At 45.9% G+C, this 18,142-nt stretch overlaps 1 protein-coding gene across 3 annotated transcripts in view; it reads right to left on the bottom strand.

Moving 5' to 3' along the window:
* Positions 1 to 470: 470 nt before the first annotated feature.
* Positions 471 to 18,142, bottom strand: part of Dlc1 (DLC1 Rho GTPase activating protein) — a 387,771-nt gene continuing 370,099 nt past the window's right edge. For all 3 annotated transcript variants that reach the window (XM_060381619.1, XM_021651062.2, XM_021651063.2), the window contains 10 exons: positions 15,834 to 17,257; positions 14,937 to 15,113; positions 11,159 to 11,318; positions 10,835 to 11,033; positions 8,813 to 9,026; positions 6,991 to 7,105; positions 6,173 to 6,391; positions 4,930 to 5,147; positions 4,068 to 4,241; positions 471 to 3,159 (listed from right to left, as the gene is read on the bottom strand). In XM_060381619.1, the coding sequence (XP_060237602.1) occupies positions 3,039 to 3,159; positions 4,068 to 4,241; positions 4,930 to 5,147; positions 6,173 to 6,391; positions 6,991 to 7,105; positions 8,813 to 9,026; positions 10,835 to 11,033; positions 11,159 to 11,318; positions 14,937 to 15,113; positions 15,834 to 17,257 (3,021 nt within the window). In that variant the 3' untranslated portion in view covers positions 471 to 3,038. The remainder of the gene's footprint in view (positions 3,160 to 4,067; positions 4,242 to 4,929; positions 5,148 to 6,172; positions 6,392 to 6,990; positions 7,106 to 8,812; positions 9,027 to 10,834; positions 11,034 to 11,158; positions 11,319 to 14,936; positions 15,114 to 15,833; positions 17,258 to 18,142) is intronic.

Consider the following 18,142-nt stretch of genomic DNA (forward strand, 5'->3'; position numbering starts at 1 on the left):
GTGTGTGTGTGTGAGACAGGATCTACTATTTGGCCTTGGCTGTCCTACAGCTTACTCTGTAGATCTGTCTGCCCCTGCCTCCCAACTGCCAGGATTAAATGCTTGTGCCATGACACCAGGCTTGATAAAGAACTCTTTAATTTAGAATCAACATGCAGAGAAGGTGCCATCCTTTTCAGTTTAAAGTTTAAGACCTCCAAGTGGGCAGCATGTGGGCATAGTACAGGCTTGTAATTTCAGGAGTCAAGAGACTAAGGCAGCAGGGTCATGAGTTCAAGGCCAGCTGGAGCTACATGGTGAGGTTGTGGATAGACTGGGCTAATGTAGGAAGACCCTGCCTCAACCAAAATGTTGCAAATTAAACCAACACCAAAGCAAGAAGGGAAATGATGAACTGAAGTGAGGATTTAAGGTTGATGTTAGCCTACATTATCTTTTCTTAAAAATAACAGAAGTAAATTCAATCAGTGTTCTTTAGCAAATGATAAATTTATTAGGTGTCTACAAGTACAAAACACTGAAAGCTGCTGTAGAGGGTTACAAAGATGTGCAGGAGATGAGCCTGCCCTTGAAGAACTCACAATCTAGACCACAGGTCACGTGGACGAATCGTGGGGATGTTACAAGATGTAGGCCCCCCGTGCTCCGAATTCTTCTCTGGCCAGACGTAAGTAATCTCTTCAACAGGAAAGATAAACATGGGTAAGAGACCTTTTGTGGAGTAATCAGTGACCTCGACTTTGCTTATAAGCATCATTCCTTTGCTCTTGCTCCGTTCTCATAAATTCTCAGCATCATTTTCTGACCTTGGTGTGGAGAGAATCTCCAGGCTTCCTGAACCTTCACCAGGGTTTCCTGTTTGTGGGTGAGTGGCTCAGTTGCAGCTTGGCCTTGGAATGATTCGTCGTCCAAGTTTTCTTTCAGCCGATTTGTCTTGATGTAGCTTTGGCACGAGGCCCCTATGCTTTGCAATCCCTGCTTCTAAGGGCGGAGAAGGTGCAACACCGAGAGCAGGCCAGACTCTTCCCCTTCCTTTCAACATTTAATAGTGCATTTACTGAATATACTCTGTACAGATATAGGGCAAATTATAAACCTCTTCCTTTATTTATTCTTTTTTTTTTTTCTCACTAAAACTGTATTCACGTAAAGTGTATTTACAACATGGGGAAGGGAGCCTTGAGGTACAAAACCCAAAAGAATATCTGAGGTATAAATACAAGTATATCTTAAATAATAATCTTTATCATGCTTTATGTCTGAAAGCACAGTAGACAGACATGTGTACATATTTCTCCATAGAATGGTATATACAGCATACAATTGTACAGGTCCAGAAGCCGCCAAAGTTGAATATACACGCACATCTTCACAAGCAACACTGATAATTCAAAATACTCAAACTTTAAAATTCTACTCTGACCCTCCCCCCCCAATTCTTCAAAGAACCTTTGAAATAATACTGACAAGGTAACTAAGTTATAACAAAATAAAAATCCTTCTTTAACTCTCTCATTCACACGTTACTCACTTTTTGATCCATACAAAATAAATTTACTAATACTGTCTTGAGTCAATCTTTACCATTACAGTAAAACCTGTATAAAGACCACCCTTCCAAAAACCTGCACTGTTTGTTTTTCACTGAGATTACTATTCCCCATTATTACTAAAATACAGTTTGGGGGGGGGCATTATGAGAGGAAAGGAAAAGAGCAAAGAAAGAAACGTAGGAAAAATAACAAATAGCCAGAAGACCTATTTGTACAGAGTTCAAACCTAATTAAAATACACATATGTAGCTGTCAGGAACACTGATAACATCACCAGCGATCAAAAGCCTCTGGAGCTTGGGATAAAGCTACTGGAGACGTAGCTCCATGTGTTCCTTCGTGTATGTTAAGAGTTTATGTCACAAGCATGAAAATTCTATGAATTATTACAGGTAGAAAGTATTGGTGAGCTGAGCCTCTTATCCCAGATATTAGACAGACTGAGATAGGAACCTGGGCTATATAGTGAGTCAGTTGTTCAAGACCAGCCTGGGCAACATGGTGAGACCTGTCTCAAATGGAAAAGTGAGCACAAAGCTGGGCAGACGGGATGGTGTGTGTGTGGGGGTGAAGTTCACTGTAGGGTGCTTGCTGGCATACAAAAGGCCCTGGGTCCAATTCCTAGGACTGGAAATAAAAAAAAAAAAGGTTTCATATTCTGCTTAGTCAGTGTTTAACTTTTACATCTCACTTAAATAAAAGCCTTTCTCTGGAGCCAGTCAAGGGAGTGAAGCTGACACTTATTTCTGAACTGGTCTTACTGGTTAAATTTCTACAGTCATGGGGAAACTACAGCTTATGGGAAATCAAAGGTTTGCAGAAGAGAAAAAACAAACAAACAATCAAACAAAAACAAAAACAAATGAAATAAAATAAACTACCAAAAAACAGCTTAATACCCTGGGGGGAAACGGAGAAGGAGCTGGGTTCCCCTTCTGGGTGGATTCCCTGGGTAGTCAGTTATTCCAGGTCGAGCTAAACCTGGTTTATCAGCATCCTTTCTGGAGCATCTCAGTGTGCCAGACACTGCATCCCATCCCTTCATCTGTGCCATTCAGCCAGCAACACACACATTCACACTACTCTGTGCAAACCGTCCTCCGCTCATCTCAGTGAGAAAAACCTGTCCCCAAGTACCAACTATTCCAGTGGATACATCATTCCCCAACATGCTACAAACAAAGGACAAAGGTACACATACGCTGACGTCACAGGAGAATCACGTCTCTTTGTCATCTTCCATTATGCGCTGAAAGAGTTCTTGCTTCTCAGAAGCAATCTGAATAGTACAAGTACCCCTCCCCCCCACCAAGTCTTATGTATTCCAGTCAAGGTCTATAACACAGACCTAAGACAAACAGGAAGCAGCTTTAAGAACGTGTCAAATTGCCATAGTCAATCAGACCCAGATGGACTCTTCCAAGGATTGGCAAGGCTCTAGAAACATCCACCCTGGTAGTGGACTCAGGTGCTATGCCTCAGTGATCACCTAGATTTGGTGTCCTTGGTTTCAGTGTTCTGATTACTGAAGGAGTCTCGGATCTTTACCACTTCAGCTGCACACAAATGTCCAAAAGATTTTGTGTACCACTCCGGCATGTGGCCCCTGTCACACAAAAAGAAAAGGTGGCAAGTTATTTAAAACAGAAAGGACCAAGATATTGATGAAGGCCGTCTTGTATACTTTGTACCCCCTTTAATTTTAAGTATGAGGATTGTGCTCAGTACCTCAAGAATGAGAGGAAAACGCTTCAATACAGAGCTGTACCAAAGGTCTCTATTTCCATTTCTTTCTCGGTTTGATACATCGCCCTGACTTGTCCTGGAACTAGCTATGTAGACCAGGCTGCCCTCCAACTCTCAAAGATCTGCCTGTGTCTGGGATCACAGGCTTATGCTACCACGCCTGATTACAAGATTACTTTTTTCCTGCAGACAACCCCCAGACCTGTCCATTACACAGAACGTTTGTAGGAGACAACACTGAAAGCATGGATACTCAATGGCCCTGCTTAGAGACAGTGTCAGTATATACGCAGAAATGCATTCCTATGGGTAGCTGACGTTTACAAAGGGAATTTATTGACCAAGAGAGCATTCATTGGTTGGTCTTTGGCATCCTTATATCTGATGCATCACGTTCATTTACTGCACAAAGCAGAAGTATCATCAATTAAAAAACATGCTCACGGGGAGTATAAAATGGGAAATATCTACTTGTTAGTTCAATATAAAATATACTACTTCCCGTGGCTTTAAATTTGTGACAAAAGTACCAAATTTGGTAGCTTTAGTAGCACATTTCCTAAGGAATTCGGATTGGAAGCAGTACCCAAAAGGACCGCAAACATCAGGGTTTTGCTTTATAAGCACTGCTCTCCATAAAAATCTCCAAACCACGGTGATAGACTCATTTTGCCATTCTTGGCATTATATGGAAAATCAGCAACTTCCACTAATCGGCAAAATCTGCGACTCTTCGCTTGTCAGAACGTCAGACGGATCAGAATGTACCTTAAATCGGCTCTGCACATGTAGGTGAGCTTGGATTTTCCTGACCCGCAGGGTTCAATCAAATATCTGGACAGGAGCACATTTACTCTCACGCCTACCACGGGTGCCCGATCGTGATCCACGGAGGTGAGTAAGAGGGCACAGGCTCCCCTGGGTAAATTAGTCCTCCAGGTCCTGTGGAGACAAAACCAACGGGCAAATGGAGTTTCTCAGGAGCCAGGTTGGAAATGGCACCTCCCTCCTGGTGTCTCCCAACCCCTGCGCATGGACTCTAGGTGGACGAGCTGCACAAGGCAGCTTCTACTTGGTGGAAATGCCCAGTCACCCAGCCCAGTCTCTTTTTGGAAAGGAGCCAGTTTCAAGTATTTTTTTAAAAAACTGTTTTTACATTCCTTGCATTTCTCAGGATGTGGACATCAAACGAGCAGGGAACAGTAACGTGACATTTCCTCAAAGCTTTTTGAGAACGGCTCCTTCAATAGCCTTCAGAGGACTTGAGAATTACGTAGAAGTCAGCCTTAACCGCATCTCACTTGGGACTAAAGGCTATTTCCTGCCTTATCCACTCATTAGCTGTTTCTAGACTAGAGTATCTATACTCAATGGGGAAGGAATGGAGCACCACGGCACACATGCGTTTGAAAAGGCCTTTTTAACTTTTTGAGCTCAGTTTCAAGAGGTATAGCCTTACTCACTGGAGCACCCCGCTGGCATAAATATAAATGCACTTTGAAATCACTCGGCACTTTTCCTGACATCTACACCTGGTTTTGAATATCATAACCATATGGCACGTTTGAGTGACACAAGGGCTAATGTTTAGTTGTCCATGCCACAGTCATAACAGGTTGGAAGCTCTCACCTCAACACGACGTAGTCCCGGGCAGGGTGGGGGGCCATGCTGTTTTGGACGTACTGGTAGATTTCAGTCTGGCTGTCCAGGATTTCGATCACCTTAGAGTCCAGCAGGTCCACATCCCAGAGGTGCTGCTCCTTCAGAAGGCGCTTTAAGATCTCCTCAGGTGCAGCAGGCACTTCAATGGTTGACCTCCAAAGCCTCAGGGGCGGGCCTTCGCTGACCTGAAAAGAAGAGGTGTGGGGTTTTGTTTGTTTGTTTGTTTTGTTTTTCGAGACAAGGTTTTTCTGTAGCCCTGGCTGCCCTGGAACTTGCTCTGTAGACCAGGCTGGCCTTGAACTCAGAAATCAGAGCCTCTGCCTCTTAAGTGCTAGGATTAAAGGCATGTCCACCACCACACAGCAAGATATGTCTTTCTTCATTGCTTAGGTAAGGCATATGATTTTGAAAGCAAAATCTGAGTGGGGAACATAGCTATCTCTTTAGAGGCTGATTAGTAAATCTATGCAGTTCATTGGCTACTAGCCCCCGATGCAAGAGCAGGCTAGGAGTGCAAACAAAATAGTGTCGATCCTGATCAAAATCCATGACTTCTGTTTCCCAGGGCTTGCATGAGGATGGCTGTGATAAATTCAGTTATTTCATCCCAAAGGCTGTACCTAACCACTGTGTTTATTTTCAAGATGGGAGAGACAGTGCTGATGAACACCTTGATGGGAACTATATGCTGAGACATAAAGGATGCTGCAAATATGACACAGAACATGAAACTATTTCCTTTACATTATAAGAATAATAATAAAAAAAAAAATCTAATCATGTCCTAAGACACCGTTCAAAACCCTGGAGCACTAGTGAATCTTCCAGGTAGGTAAGTACTGAGTGGTGATTGTCAACCTTCCTAATGGAGGTCCTAATGCCCTTTTCATACAGTCCCTCGGGTCGTAGTGAGCCCCAACCATAAATATCAGATATACTATCCCTGAAAGGCTTTTTGACCCACAGGTTGAGAATCACTGGTCTAGGATGATTCTGTGGAAGAACTTCACACACAGACGGAGGGTTTGTTCCTCTGTGGTAGACGTCCCTTCTTACCCAGGGAATCTCAATCCCATCTGCCCACCACAGGGACAGTTGTCAATGACAGGTCTGGGGTAGAGATTACCACAGAGAATACAATTGGGCAGAGATTCTCATGTCTGATGACTCAAAGTCATGACCACGGGAATGAAGCAGGGAGAACGCTGACCTTCTTGTAGGACAGTTCAGCCTGCTCGGACGTAGGGTAGCTGACCCAGCCTTTGAACTTCTCTTTGACCTCCTTAAACAGGCCATCCACACAGTCCTGGAGGAAGTGTCTATAGTCAGCAGGGTGATCATTATTCAGGTGTCCCAAGGCCTCCAGTGTAAGGGGCTTCAGCTCCTGCTCCGTGTAAGAGTTGCGACATCGGCTCATTTCCTCAGGAACCTAGGAGGGACACCAGAGACAAGAAGGTGATGAGTCCGCCAGCACCTCAGCAGAAGGTGAAGGCAGAATCAATGGCCTGACTCAAGCTGGCAGCCCGTTCCCGCTCCTGAGATGGATCCAAGTATTCACAACAGGGCTCACGTGGGGCAAAGCAGGTTTTTCAGATAAAATTTTAATCCCAGATAATTTGTTCCTTTTGCTTTTTTTTTTTTTTTGTCTTGCTCTGGCCCCTCCTCCTCCAGACAGGGTTTCTCGTGTGTGGTCCTGGCTGTCTTGGAACTACCTCTGTAGACCAAGCTGACCTCAAACTCTGCTTTTACTTTTAAGTAAAAGGTAGACAATTGAATGAAACATTAACTGCAGTGCAGTGGGTGTATGCATATACACACATATATTTAAATACATATACATAAAAAATACCTGTGTGTGAGAGAAAGAAGGGAGAGAGAGAGAGTTGAGTTGAGTATGGCAATTTCAGCCTATGTACATAATAATCTCCACTTTTGAGAAAGACCTTTTGTGTGTGAGAACAGGTACCAAGCCATTGACTTTGTGCCCATCCATACTTAGCCCAGCAGCCAAGCTTCTGGATTGCATACCTGGAAGAGCTTCTTGCACTCAGCGATCATGTGGGCCAGCCCTTGAGTGGCAGCTAGGTTTTCATTCAGATCTTTCTGGTCTGGTTTGCCCAAACTCTGTTTCCTCTGCATCACCCTAGGAAAAAGAGAAAGAATGGGTTTTGATAAGCAGGTTAAGTGGTTCAAAGAAACTTTTACTTCATTAAGCACAGTTTCTCATAGTTTTATTAAAAACACAACACAAAGTACTAACTAGGTATATTCTGGCTAAATATCCAGGGTAAAAGAGATTTTATTAAGTAGTTCACAAGAGCCTGTGTGTGCCGGAGACTGAGGTGGGAGCTGTTTGGAGTTGGGATAGATGGTATCGCTATTCTCACTAGCTAAGCAAACAGGATCCCGTACCGTAGGTGAGGGATAAGCCTATTGTTTGCTTGAGGCTTGGTCTTATTCTTATCTGGCCCCTCTTCTGCTCATCTCCTGTAGTTTTCTATCCCATTAAAGCTGGAATGTCCCGACAACTTTTAATGCTAGTCAAAAGGCTATTTAAGTATTGTACGGCTTTCAGGTGCAATGACTTCAATGGGTCAAGCTGAGAAACGCTTTTCAGGTTCCTACATTTGGAAGAAGATGTGCTGAGACCAGCTGGTCACCTTTTCTTCCTGTGGCGGTGGTGGAGGGGGGCAGTCTTATTACGAACTATTCTTGTAAGAAATGCAAATCAGAGCTCCTATTTCTTCCTTCCAGAGCTAACCTTTCCTCAAACTTCACTTTATTTTTGAAAAAAAAAAAAAAAAAAAAAAGGAAGAAGAGGAAGAGGAGACACTTAGCAGTTTGTCCATCACCTGTGATTGTCAGGACACAAGAAGATTGAAGATTAATGGGAAGAAAACAGCCCTTTGGATGGTATAGAGGAAGTCCCTGGGGATAATTAGTTTTGTGGGCACCCAGCTTCCTCCAATCTCTCTACAGACACTCCTGCCTCCTGTCCATGTATTCTAGGCAGACACGGTTGCCAGTAATTGGCTTAGGCTGTATGTTAAGTAAGAACATCTCTGAGGGCCAACGATAGCCTTTGTCCTTTGTATGTAGCCTTGCTTTCAACTTCAGGAACAGGCCAGAAGTGTGTCTTCCCTGATCATGGAGGCTAAGGCTCAGGGGATTATTCACCCACGATTTTATAAAAGTAGGTCTGCGAGGCTGTTTGCAGGGAGAATGGAAATGACACCGTTTGATTTGCCTTCAACGCTGCCTATGCCGAAACAGAAATCCATGGAGTTCTCTCTCCGGACCCCTGAACTTAAAAGACAGCTTTTAGAAAGGCATGCTAGGAAAGGAGACAGGGGCACGTGACTGCTCTGTGAACTAAGAGTCAGAGCAGCGCGAGCAGGAAGGGCTTCCAAGAAGTTCACATTCTGGCCAACTGGTGATCAGGACAACTGGTGGTACTGTTGTGGGAGGTTTTGGAAAACTTTAGGAGGTAGGACTTAGCATGAGCAGGCCACGGGGGGGGGTGGGTCTTTGGGTGTCTTGTCTTCGACGACATGTGTCATTCTCTCACCCTCTCACCCGGCCACCATGAAACAAAGGTCCCATGATGTCCTGCCAGATACATGGGACAACCAACCACGGGCTGAGTCCTCTGAAACCATAAGCAAAGTCAACCTTTACATCGTCTGCATCAGGTAATTCTATCTCAGTGACACACAGGGACCTACTTCCAGCACTATGCACTTCTGCTCGGGTCAGGTAAGAAACCGACAGGGCCGCGGGCACACGGCCTTAGAAGGAAGTGAGATGCCCCACAGGAGGCCCGGGCATGCTCCTTGCATCTGATCTGTACCTTGGAGAAGAATTCTCCCTCTTCAGGGTGTTGAGGTGGAAGAGAGAAGGAGCTAAGCACACGGCCAGGTTGGTGGGAGTCATCTGGTTTTCTTTCACAGCCGCCGTGACATCGCTCAAGAAGTAGAGAAGCGTCTGGAGAACCTCCCGGTTCTCGTCAGGCAGGAGCATAACGGCTGCCTTGATGGCTTGGAGGCGCTGGTCCTTGGGCACATCTGTAGGGCACAAGCATTCCCGCCATCAGGTCGGTAATTTTCCATGTACAGGGCAAGTCCGCATCCCAAAGCAAACACCGGCATCAAACACTGAACAAGCACTTGTAGAAAGCGTACTAGAGATTAATAAGGAAGAAATTATGGGCTGCCACCGGCGTCACTGCCCTCAAGTATTTCCTGCCTTGCGGGGGAGTTAAAACCTTTCAAATACCCACGATACTGACACACTCTTAAATGGACCTCAGATTTCAGCTTTCTCAGTGTGCAGAACTGTTTCTTCTAAGCACCTAAAACAAAGCTCTCTAATTTGCCATCTTCATTATTGAGATCGTTCTCCATCTAAGATTCTGTGTAGTTCCAATAAAAAGTTTATGTGAGACACGTGGCAGATGTTAAGGATGAAGACCGCCCGGCTGATTAGAAAAGCTTCCGTATATCTGGGGGCCCAATTCTGACCCATTTGCTCATCCTTGAAATGGGAAAGGCTGTGAAAAATACGAAGCCGATTTCAAAAGCCAGATTTTAAATGATGGCCTAAGTTTTAGACAGTATACCAGGAAGCCAATGTCTGAAAATGCACATAAGCCTATAGAAAAATTTACACTGCAGTAAGTCTGTGTCCAGCCTTCCAGTCATATCCACAGGCAAACTTAATTTTTTTTTTTTTCTTAAAGCATGTGGTGGAAAAATCAAGTCACTTAAATGCAGGGCCATAAGACAAACTGATTAAACAGCTCCATGGTTACAACGCATAACAAATACCTCTGTGGGGGAAAATGTGACTTGTGTTTTCATAAAATATGAAAGGAGAAACAAATAATGAAGCAGTCCAGACCAGCTCCGTTTCTCATAAAATGAAGCTCAATGCGTCAGTTCTAAAGATTATTTCAGTGCTAAGACAAGCTGCTTTTAAATCTCACTGCCCTGGATGCCACCTGAGCCAAGAAAAATACAAGGCTGTGAAAGCCACGAACCTGATCTTGATCATTTATTTCCACAACTGTTTGCTTTAAGCAGAACTCAAAAGTGAGGAGGGCATTCGGACTGTTTTCCCAGGTATTTCTGGAAGGGGCCATGACGAATAACAGAAAAAAAAAAAGATTATTTATTCATTTTTCCAGTGAGATAAAACACACAGACACCAGAGAAATTTTAAATTCTCTGTGAGGGAGGTGGAAAGTAAATGGTAAGTGTACAGACCAGGGAAGGGGGAAAGAAGTGAGAGGAGGGTGGAGGGGAACAAGGCAGAGAGGGAGAAGGGTTGATAGGGCCCAAGCACACGATTTTGGTGTGTACATTACACTGCTCTAGAAAGATGACGCTAGACTTGACTGTACATATGTAAAATTGCTTCGGCATGTACAGCCTCAGCAGGAAGGCTTATTTTTTTTTATTTTTATTTTGTTTTTTTTCTGTTTAAGATGAGGTCCCGTGGAGCCCAGGTAGGCCTCAAATTCAAGATGCGGCCAAGGGTGATCTGGAACTTCTGAGCCTCCCATTTCCGCCTCTCCAGTGCTAGAATTGTAGATGTTCACCGCCACAGCAGGTTCATGTGGTGCTGGAGCCGACGGACTACTTCATGCGAGCTTCACAATCACTCTGGCAACAGACTCCCAGGCCACACAAGTCACTTCAAATCATTCGGACACTATACATCAACCCATCACGCACGCACACAAACTGCTAACTCCTGCTTCCAGAAGTTTTGTTTGTTTGTTTTCTTTTCCTTTTGGCAGAAGAATAACATGTTTCAGTTGGTCCCAAGAAACCCAATTTCAACAACCTTAAGAAGATGCAAGAATGCTTACATTGGTAGATCTGTAGGAAGGTTTCGGAGAGTTTGTTCGTCATGAGGGGCTCAGGAAGATCTCGAAAATACTGCTTTAACATGTCTGCCACATCATAAGCAGACTGGCCCTCGTAGTTGACATAATCTTCGGCGCTCTCATTCATCTGGCGTAGAGCCTGAATACGGGATTTGACACCCGACTTCCTGAAGAGCCCAACCTTTTGGGGAAAAAAAAAAAATGGAGTGACGATAGAAGCAACACCTTTCCCACAGGGAAAAAAAGGGGGGGAGGGGCTGAAGCTCAGTTGCCACAGATGGATCTTGGGGCAGCAGCACTACTCACCTGGTCCAGACAATGGTTACGAAGGTAGCGCATGGCCTGCTGGATGCTCTGCGGCAAGGGCTGTCCTGAGCGCTGCACGTTCACGGTCAGCGGGACCCCGAACACACTGCGGTCCCTGTAGTCTGGAACTTTTATCCTCTTCATGAACTTGGGCACGGCCCTGTTTAAAGAACATGGTGGCGGCGGTGGGTGTATGCATTCCTTTATCTGCTTTCACTAACACCCCCCCCCCTTTTTTGGAAACAAATCCTATGGGTTTGATCCCTGTCAATACAGGGACTATTTGAATGAAAATAATAAAGTGACCAGTTCAGTTTCCAGGCTGCACTAGCCACATCAAAAGCCTTACTGGGCGAGTAGCTGCTACAATAAATTATGTGAGCCTAAATACACCCGAAAGACACCACGGTATATACTCACTCACATAGACATATAATATAGGATAAACCTATTAAAATCTGTATACCTAAAGAAACTAATCTAGAGGGAGGATTCTGGCTAAAATGCTCAATCCCCATCCTGAAAGGCAAAGACGATGGACATCAGAAGAAGAAGAAAACAAGTTAGAAGCCTCCCACAGAGGGCCTCTGAAAGGCTCTGCCCTGCAGACTATCAAAGCAGATGTTGAGACTTATGGCCAAACTTTGGGCAGAATACAGGGAATCTTATGAAAGAAGTGGGAAATAGTAAGATCTGGGGAGGACAGGAGTTCCACAAGGAGAGCAACAGAACCAAAAACTTTAAGCACAGGGGTATTTCCTGAGACTCATACTCCAACTAAGTACCATGCATGGAGATAACCTAGAACCCCTGCACAGATGTAGCCCATGGCAGTTCAGTGTCCAAGTGGGTTCCATGGTAATGGGAACAGGGACTGCTTCTGACATGAACTGATTGAACTGCTCTTTGATCACCTCCCCCTGAGTGGGGAGCAGCCTTACTAGGCCACAGAGAAAGACAATGCAGCCACTCCTGATGAGACCTAACAGACTAGGATCAGAAGGAAGAAAAAGAATCCCTACCAGTGGACTTGGGGAGGGGCATGCATGGAGAAGGGGGAAGAAGGGAGGGATAGGGAGGGGAGGAGTGAGGGAACTAGAGGGGGGATACAAAGTAAATAAAGTGTAATTAAAAATAAAATAAAATAAAAATAAAATAAAATACCCTTCCCCCAAATATTGGAAAATGTCCTAGGGATTTTTGGGGTGTATGTGTGTGAAAGGACAGCGCTTTTGGGGGTGAAGTAACCCAGAGGGCCTCAGGAACACTGGGCAAGGGTTCTACTGAGCTAAACCCTAACATCTCCCCGATTCCTTTGTTTTTGTAAGACACTTTCTTACTATTAGCATAGTTCGTTCTAGATACCTGAGTCAGAGCTGTAAGACCTGGGCAAATCCCGTTATCTGGGGATCCTGTTAATTCCTGTTATTATCGAGAAATGAGTATGTGGTCCTAGCATAGGCTAATGGATTACCTGACATGACAATGGTACAGGAAGGAAGAGGCAAAAATATGTAATGCCCTATTAGGGACTTCTGATTCGAGCTTGAGAAACAAGTTCCCATTTTTCCTAAAAGGGTACTAATCCCTTTGGGTTCTTCAAGAGATATGAACCGATTCAGATAAAAAGATCTGGGTAACTAACACCGCATAAATATCATCATATACGCAATGCTGACTGGCTTGTCACACTGAGAACTGAGACCAGAGCTCAAATGGGGCATGACCTGAAGTCAAAATAAATTCCCCTGCCTATGACCCCAGAGAAAAAGGCATCTTCAGGCTTCTATGGGAAAGTGAAAAAGGCACAATGGGGGTTTTGTGAGGCTCCCCAAGGCTGCCAGCCGTCCTGAAAGCAGGCCCACCCCCAGCCATATAGGAAACAGCAGGAAACCCATGTCAGGCATTTAAGCCTGTCGGGGAGACATCTGAGCTCTACAAATGACCCCTGTGAGTGAGACCAGAAAGGGCAAGGCCAAACAGGAAAGGGACTTTGGGCAAAAGTGCTCCTTGCTCTCCAAATTCCACAATGCCAGGCTTTTACATTTGGTTTTTGACTCACTGGAAAAACTGACCAGAACTGAAATAGGAGGGTGGACTTTGAGATTTTTTGAGGATTTGGTGAGAAAGGGGGAGGACAACCCTGAAAGGAGAATCTAAAATATGCAGTTTTAAATAGCAGCGAGGAAAATATTACTCTAGGCACAGAGGGACACCACAGAAAGCCAACTGCTCTGACTTCTGGGTGCTTGCCCGCAGCCATGGCATGCCACTCTTGATGGCTCTAGAAAAGGAAAAGCCAGAGAGTACAGCCAAATTTGTGTTTCCATACAGTCAAGCATATGGTACTATGATAGAAGAGTGCATAATACTCGCTTTGTTGGGGGTGAAGAGCCTGGCTGTGGAATGTGGAAAGAACACATTACACTCCCCACTGAGAATCTGAAGCATTCTGGGATACATCGGTCAATACGTATTTCTGTCATTCGGAACAAACAACTCTGTGCTTAGGCTCATGTAACTGCCTTAGCTCGGGAGGCGCTTTGATGCTGTGGCTAGATTCCCTACCCACGGCTGGGGAGGGGGGGTGGGGGTCAGAGAAGAGAGGAGCAGTGCACCCTGCTGATCAGACTATCTCAAGCCACCGTGGATGGCCAAAGTGGCCATAGAGTGCTCCAGTGGAACGGACGGCATCTCTGTTTTCGTAACAACTGGACAACAAACAGCAGAATGCCTGCGATGCTGCAAAACAGAGACCTGGATCCAGACACAGTGTTTGCTTGTGTTTGTACCAAATGAGTGCGTACACAGATTATGTCACATCCACAACCCATCTAGCCTGGCTGTCCATACCTTCAAAATTATGAAGAGTTCAACATCTAGTCAATTCCCACTTTTTTAAATCTCTCTGTTTGTGGTAGGGCGTGGTAGCACATGGCTTTAATCCTAGCACTCAGGAGGTAAAGCCTGGCACCTCTCCTCTGAGTTTGAGGCCAAGCTGGTCTACATAGTGAGTATCAGGACAGACAGAGTTACAAAACAGACAGACCTTGTCTCAAAAAACCAAATCAAACCAAACCAAAGAAACAAAAACAAAAAACAAAACTCAAACAAACAAAAATATTATCTATATGAGATATTAGAGCTAATTACTTTAAATTTATTACTCCCTGAGCATTTTTTTCCAGAGAGCTTCCCACCCATATAAACAATAAAACAAAAAGCCTAAACTCTTTAACACAGGTAGATTTCTGAGTTGTGCTCCAAACATTCACTCAAAAATAACAGTGTGATGGCATATGGGCTTAGCATGAATGAAGGCCTAAGTCCAATTTCCACCAGTGCTTAAAAACAAACAAACAAACAAACAAAAACAACTCTAAAAGCATGCACAAATATGGCCAAATAATATCACAGTATCGCATCATTCTTCCTTCCTTCCTCCCTTGGACATGACCTGATAATGTCTGTGTAACCACCTACTGTGGGTTATTCCTGTAGCTGCAAAGAGGGCGCCTGTGTTATGTGATGTGAGAGGGATGCAATCTTCCATGTAAGGGTCTGAAAACCCAACCGATCAGCCCCGCAGTCAATTTCCTGAAACTCCACCAGCTTCAGCTGTACTGAAAACATAGACTCAAGGATGTCAGACCAACTGCCCAAGGATGACAGATCGGAGACAAAGGACAGGACGGTCACACGCTAGTGCTGGGACAGCCTCGGGGAGCACAGTGGCATCACCTGCAGCGATAGTTCATCGTGCACTTTATTCTCTTACCAGCTAAAGCCATGCTTATTGGAAGGCGTGTATTTTTCCAGCAGGGCCGTCAATTTCAGAAGTGAGTATTTCTGCAGCAGGTTCATCTGGGCCACAGACTGACAGTTAATCTGCAGAGACACAGAGTTCAGGCTTGGCCGGTGAGAGCTCTGAAAACTGTGCCACCTCAGTCTGTGCCTGCAAGAGAACAGGGCGGAAGGAGTGAGTGCGACAGACACTTCCTCGAGGGGGACGAAACAGGTCACATGCTACTCACTGGCATCTTGGAAACCAGGGGCTTTGATGCCCCTTTCCCTTTTTTCCCCAATAGAAACATAAACAGTCCTTCCTACATAACCACAGAAGGTTGGTGGCGGCGCATCTTCATATACATAAACTCGGCACGCTCAGGTCCCTTGACGAGATGTGCAGTGTCTAGGCATGTTGGGGGCACAGTCCCATTTAGTTGAAAGGATCCCCAGGATTGCTTACAATGACCTGTTAGTACTTCACTTTTATCCTCTATTATTTATGGACTAACGACAAGACATCTTCTCCCCTGAGTATTTCTCATCTGTGCCTGGCTGAGTCTGAAGATTTGGAGCGGCTGGGGACCGACTATTTGTGCACTTTACCATTTTAACCACTACTAAGTGTACTGTATGGTGGCACATGATCTTGATCCTACTGTGCAAACCCCACCACTTGGCAGGTTCTCATGTCTTCATGGTTCTTGAATAAGGGTCCACACCCACCACAAAAACAGCCACTTTGTTTTGGATTGCTGGGGTCTCCTGCTTGGGCACTGTCCCTACGGATTTACATGGCTGCGTATGTGAATGTCAGATTGGATCCCATCAAGCAGACCCCTCCTCGTTCCCACCTTGGTCTAGAAAGAGAAAGAAGTGAGGCCCTTACCTATTGCACCTGGTCAGGGAAGCCCCTACCCCAGAGTCCCTTCTTTCTGGGATGTCAGTGGGCTCTTCAGGCTCATTGAGGGAGTTGCCTGTGCTGTCCAGGTCACTGGGTGTCCTTCGGTCATGGTCCACGTCCAGGTGTATCTGTTTTGGAGATGACGGGCAAGGGGACACAGAGTCCAGGGCTGAGTCCGAGTCTCCCTCGTCTGAAAACTTTTCAGACCACTGGTTCACTATCCTCTGCATCCCCTTCACGTGGTAGAGAATGTCATCCAGCTCAGGGAAGATGTCCTCATTCTCCAGGTCCGCCAAGTCCCCCGAGCTGGAGTAGAGCATGGAGCCCGGCACGTTGTCATAGATGCTTAGGCGGCTGCTCAAAGAACTGGAGGAGTTGCGTCTCTTCAGTTCCTTAGGGCTGTCGTTGCTGTTTTCTCTCCGCAGGCCGAGATGGCTGGGGCCATGGAAGCTTCCAGTCCTCCAGTTCACGGAACCGTTTCCCGAGGGACAGAAACTGCCGTTGGAGAGGGCCTTAGGGAAGGTGCCAGGCTTGTGGTCCTCCGGAATGTAGAACACAGTGTCCTCCGGGTAGCTCTCGCGGTTTTTGTAGTTCTGCTCCGTCACGTTATTAAAGGCGGGTTGACTGAAAGGGTCGAAGCCCTCCAGATACATGCCCACCCGCTTGTTACAGGTGCTGAGGCTCCGTGTCCTGGTGACAGGGCTGGGTGTGCTGACAGCGCTGCTGGTCTCCGACTGGCTGCTGCTGCTGCTGGTCTGTGTGGAGTTAGACACGCTCCTTTTTCGTACCATGGGCACGTTGATGTGGTTGCCGTTGAGGGCCGAGATCTCCACGCAGTTCAGCTGCTTCAGCTTCTCCTCGTCCATACCCTCCTGCAGAACGGGGGCGCTGATGATCAGGCCCAGCTTGGAAGGCGCCTTGTGCTTGCTGTGGTGGGGGCCCTTGAGCTTCAAGCTCTCCATCCTCTTCAGCAGGCTCCGGGTCTTAGACTTGGTGTTTTTCTCGTGGCCTTTCATGCTGAAGCTGAAGCTGGACATTTCCTTGGGCGAAGGTAGGCTAGAGAAAGAGTCATCATTGCCCACAAAGTGGCCGGAGGAGCAGACGCTGAGGACGGAGTTGGTTCGGGGTGTGGTAGCCTCCCCGCCGTGGGGCACGTGGGTGGGGACGCTGCTGCTGGTGCTGCTGAGGCTTCGGACGGAGGACACCTCCTGGCGCTCGCTGAGGTCCGTCAGCATGCTTTCGCGGCTCGTGGAGCTCCGCAAGTGAGAGTCGTCTGGGGACCCGGGGATCGGATCCTGCTTCGGACAAAAGACATCAAACTCTTCCAGCCTGGACCACCGTTTGCTGTCCCTCTGGAAAGTCCACTTGCCGCTTATTGCACAAGGCTCATCTTCATCTGAATCTTCACTCTGCAAAGACGAAATGAAGCCATTTATGTGCTGGGCAGGTGGCAGGACATAGGTTAAGATCTAGGACACACCTCGGAGGATACTCCTAGCGTCCATTACTCACTTCTTTCATAATGTTCTTAAGTAAGAAAAGTGAATTTAAAGACTTTATTATTACTTTATTTAGAGAATGTGTTTGCATGTATGTATGTATGTATGTATGTATGTGTATGAATGTATGTGAGTGCTCCTACCACGTTCAGACTACTGTTCAGAGTGAGTTTCCTTCTGCCTGCAGGTCCTGGGTATAGAACTTGGCTGTCATGCTTGGCAGTAGGCGCCGTTAGCCCACTGTCATTTCACCGGCCCAAGGTATAAAGACTTTAACAGAAGTCTGACCAAATGTTGCCAGCTAAATAAGTTATTTTTATTGAAACTCTGGGTCTTTAGGCTGTTCATTAATTGCTCACAAAGGGCACTTCTGAGATTGGTGAAAATTCCAAGCATGCAAAATATTCTGAACTGGAACCGGAGTCAGCAGTGGTGGGACTCCCCCTGGACCGCCTCCAGCTTAATGGCCTGTTGACAGAGTGTGTTTATGTTCTCCTGTGCAATTTTAAAAAAAGGTTATTTTCAAACAGTTAGTAGGATAGCAGGTGAAGGGTGCCGGAAAACAAAACGTTAAGCTATCCCCCTAAAAGAAATGGAGAGCAGGTATGGTGAGCTATCATGGGGCAGCCCAACCCCGTGCCACCTTTTACTGGTACTTTCAATGTCAGACAGGCTCCAGGCACTGCAGCAGGGCTTCAAGAATGCCCAGGGAGTGCCACCAGCCTGGGGCATTTGTAACCACTAAGGCAGCTGATGACGCTTGACTGAGGTGCAGGAATGGGAGATGTCCCGTCA

This window comes from Meriones unguiculatus, chromosome 4 (genome assembly GCF_030254825.1).
Source record: "Meriones unguiculatus strain TT.TT164.6M chromosome 4, Bangor_MerUng_6.1, whole genome shotgun sequence".
Lineage (NCBI taxonomy): Eukaryota > Metazoa > Chordata > Mammalia > Rodentia > Muridae > Meriones > Meriones unguiculatus.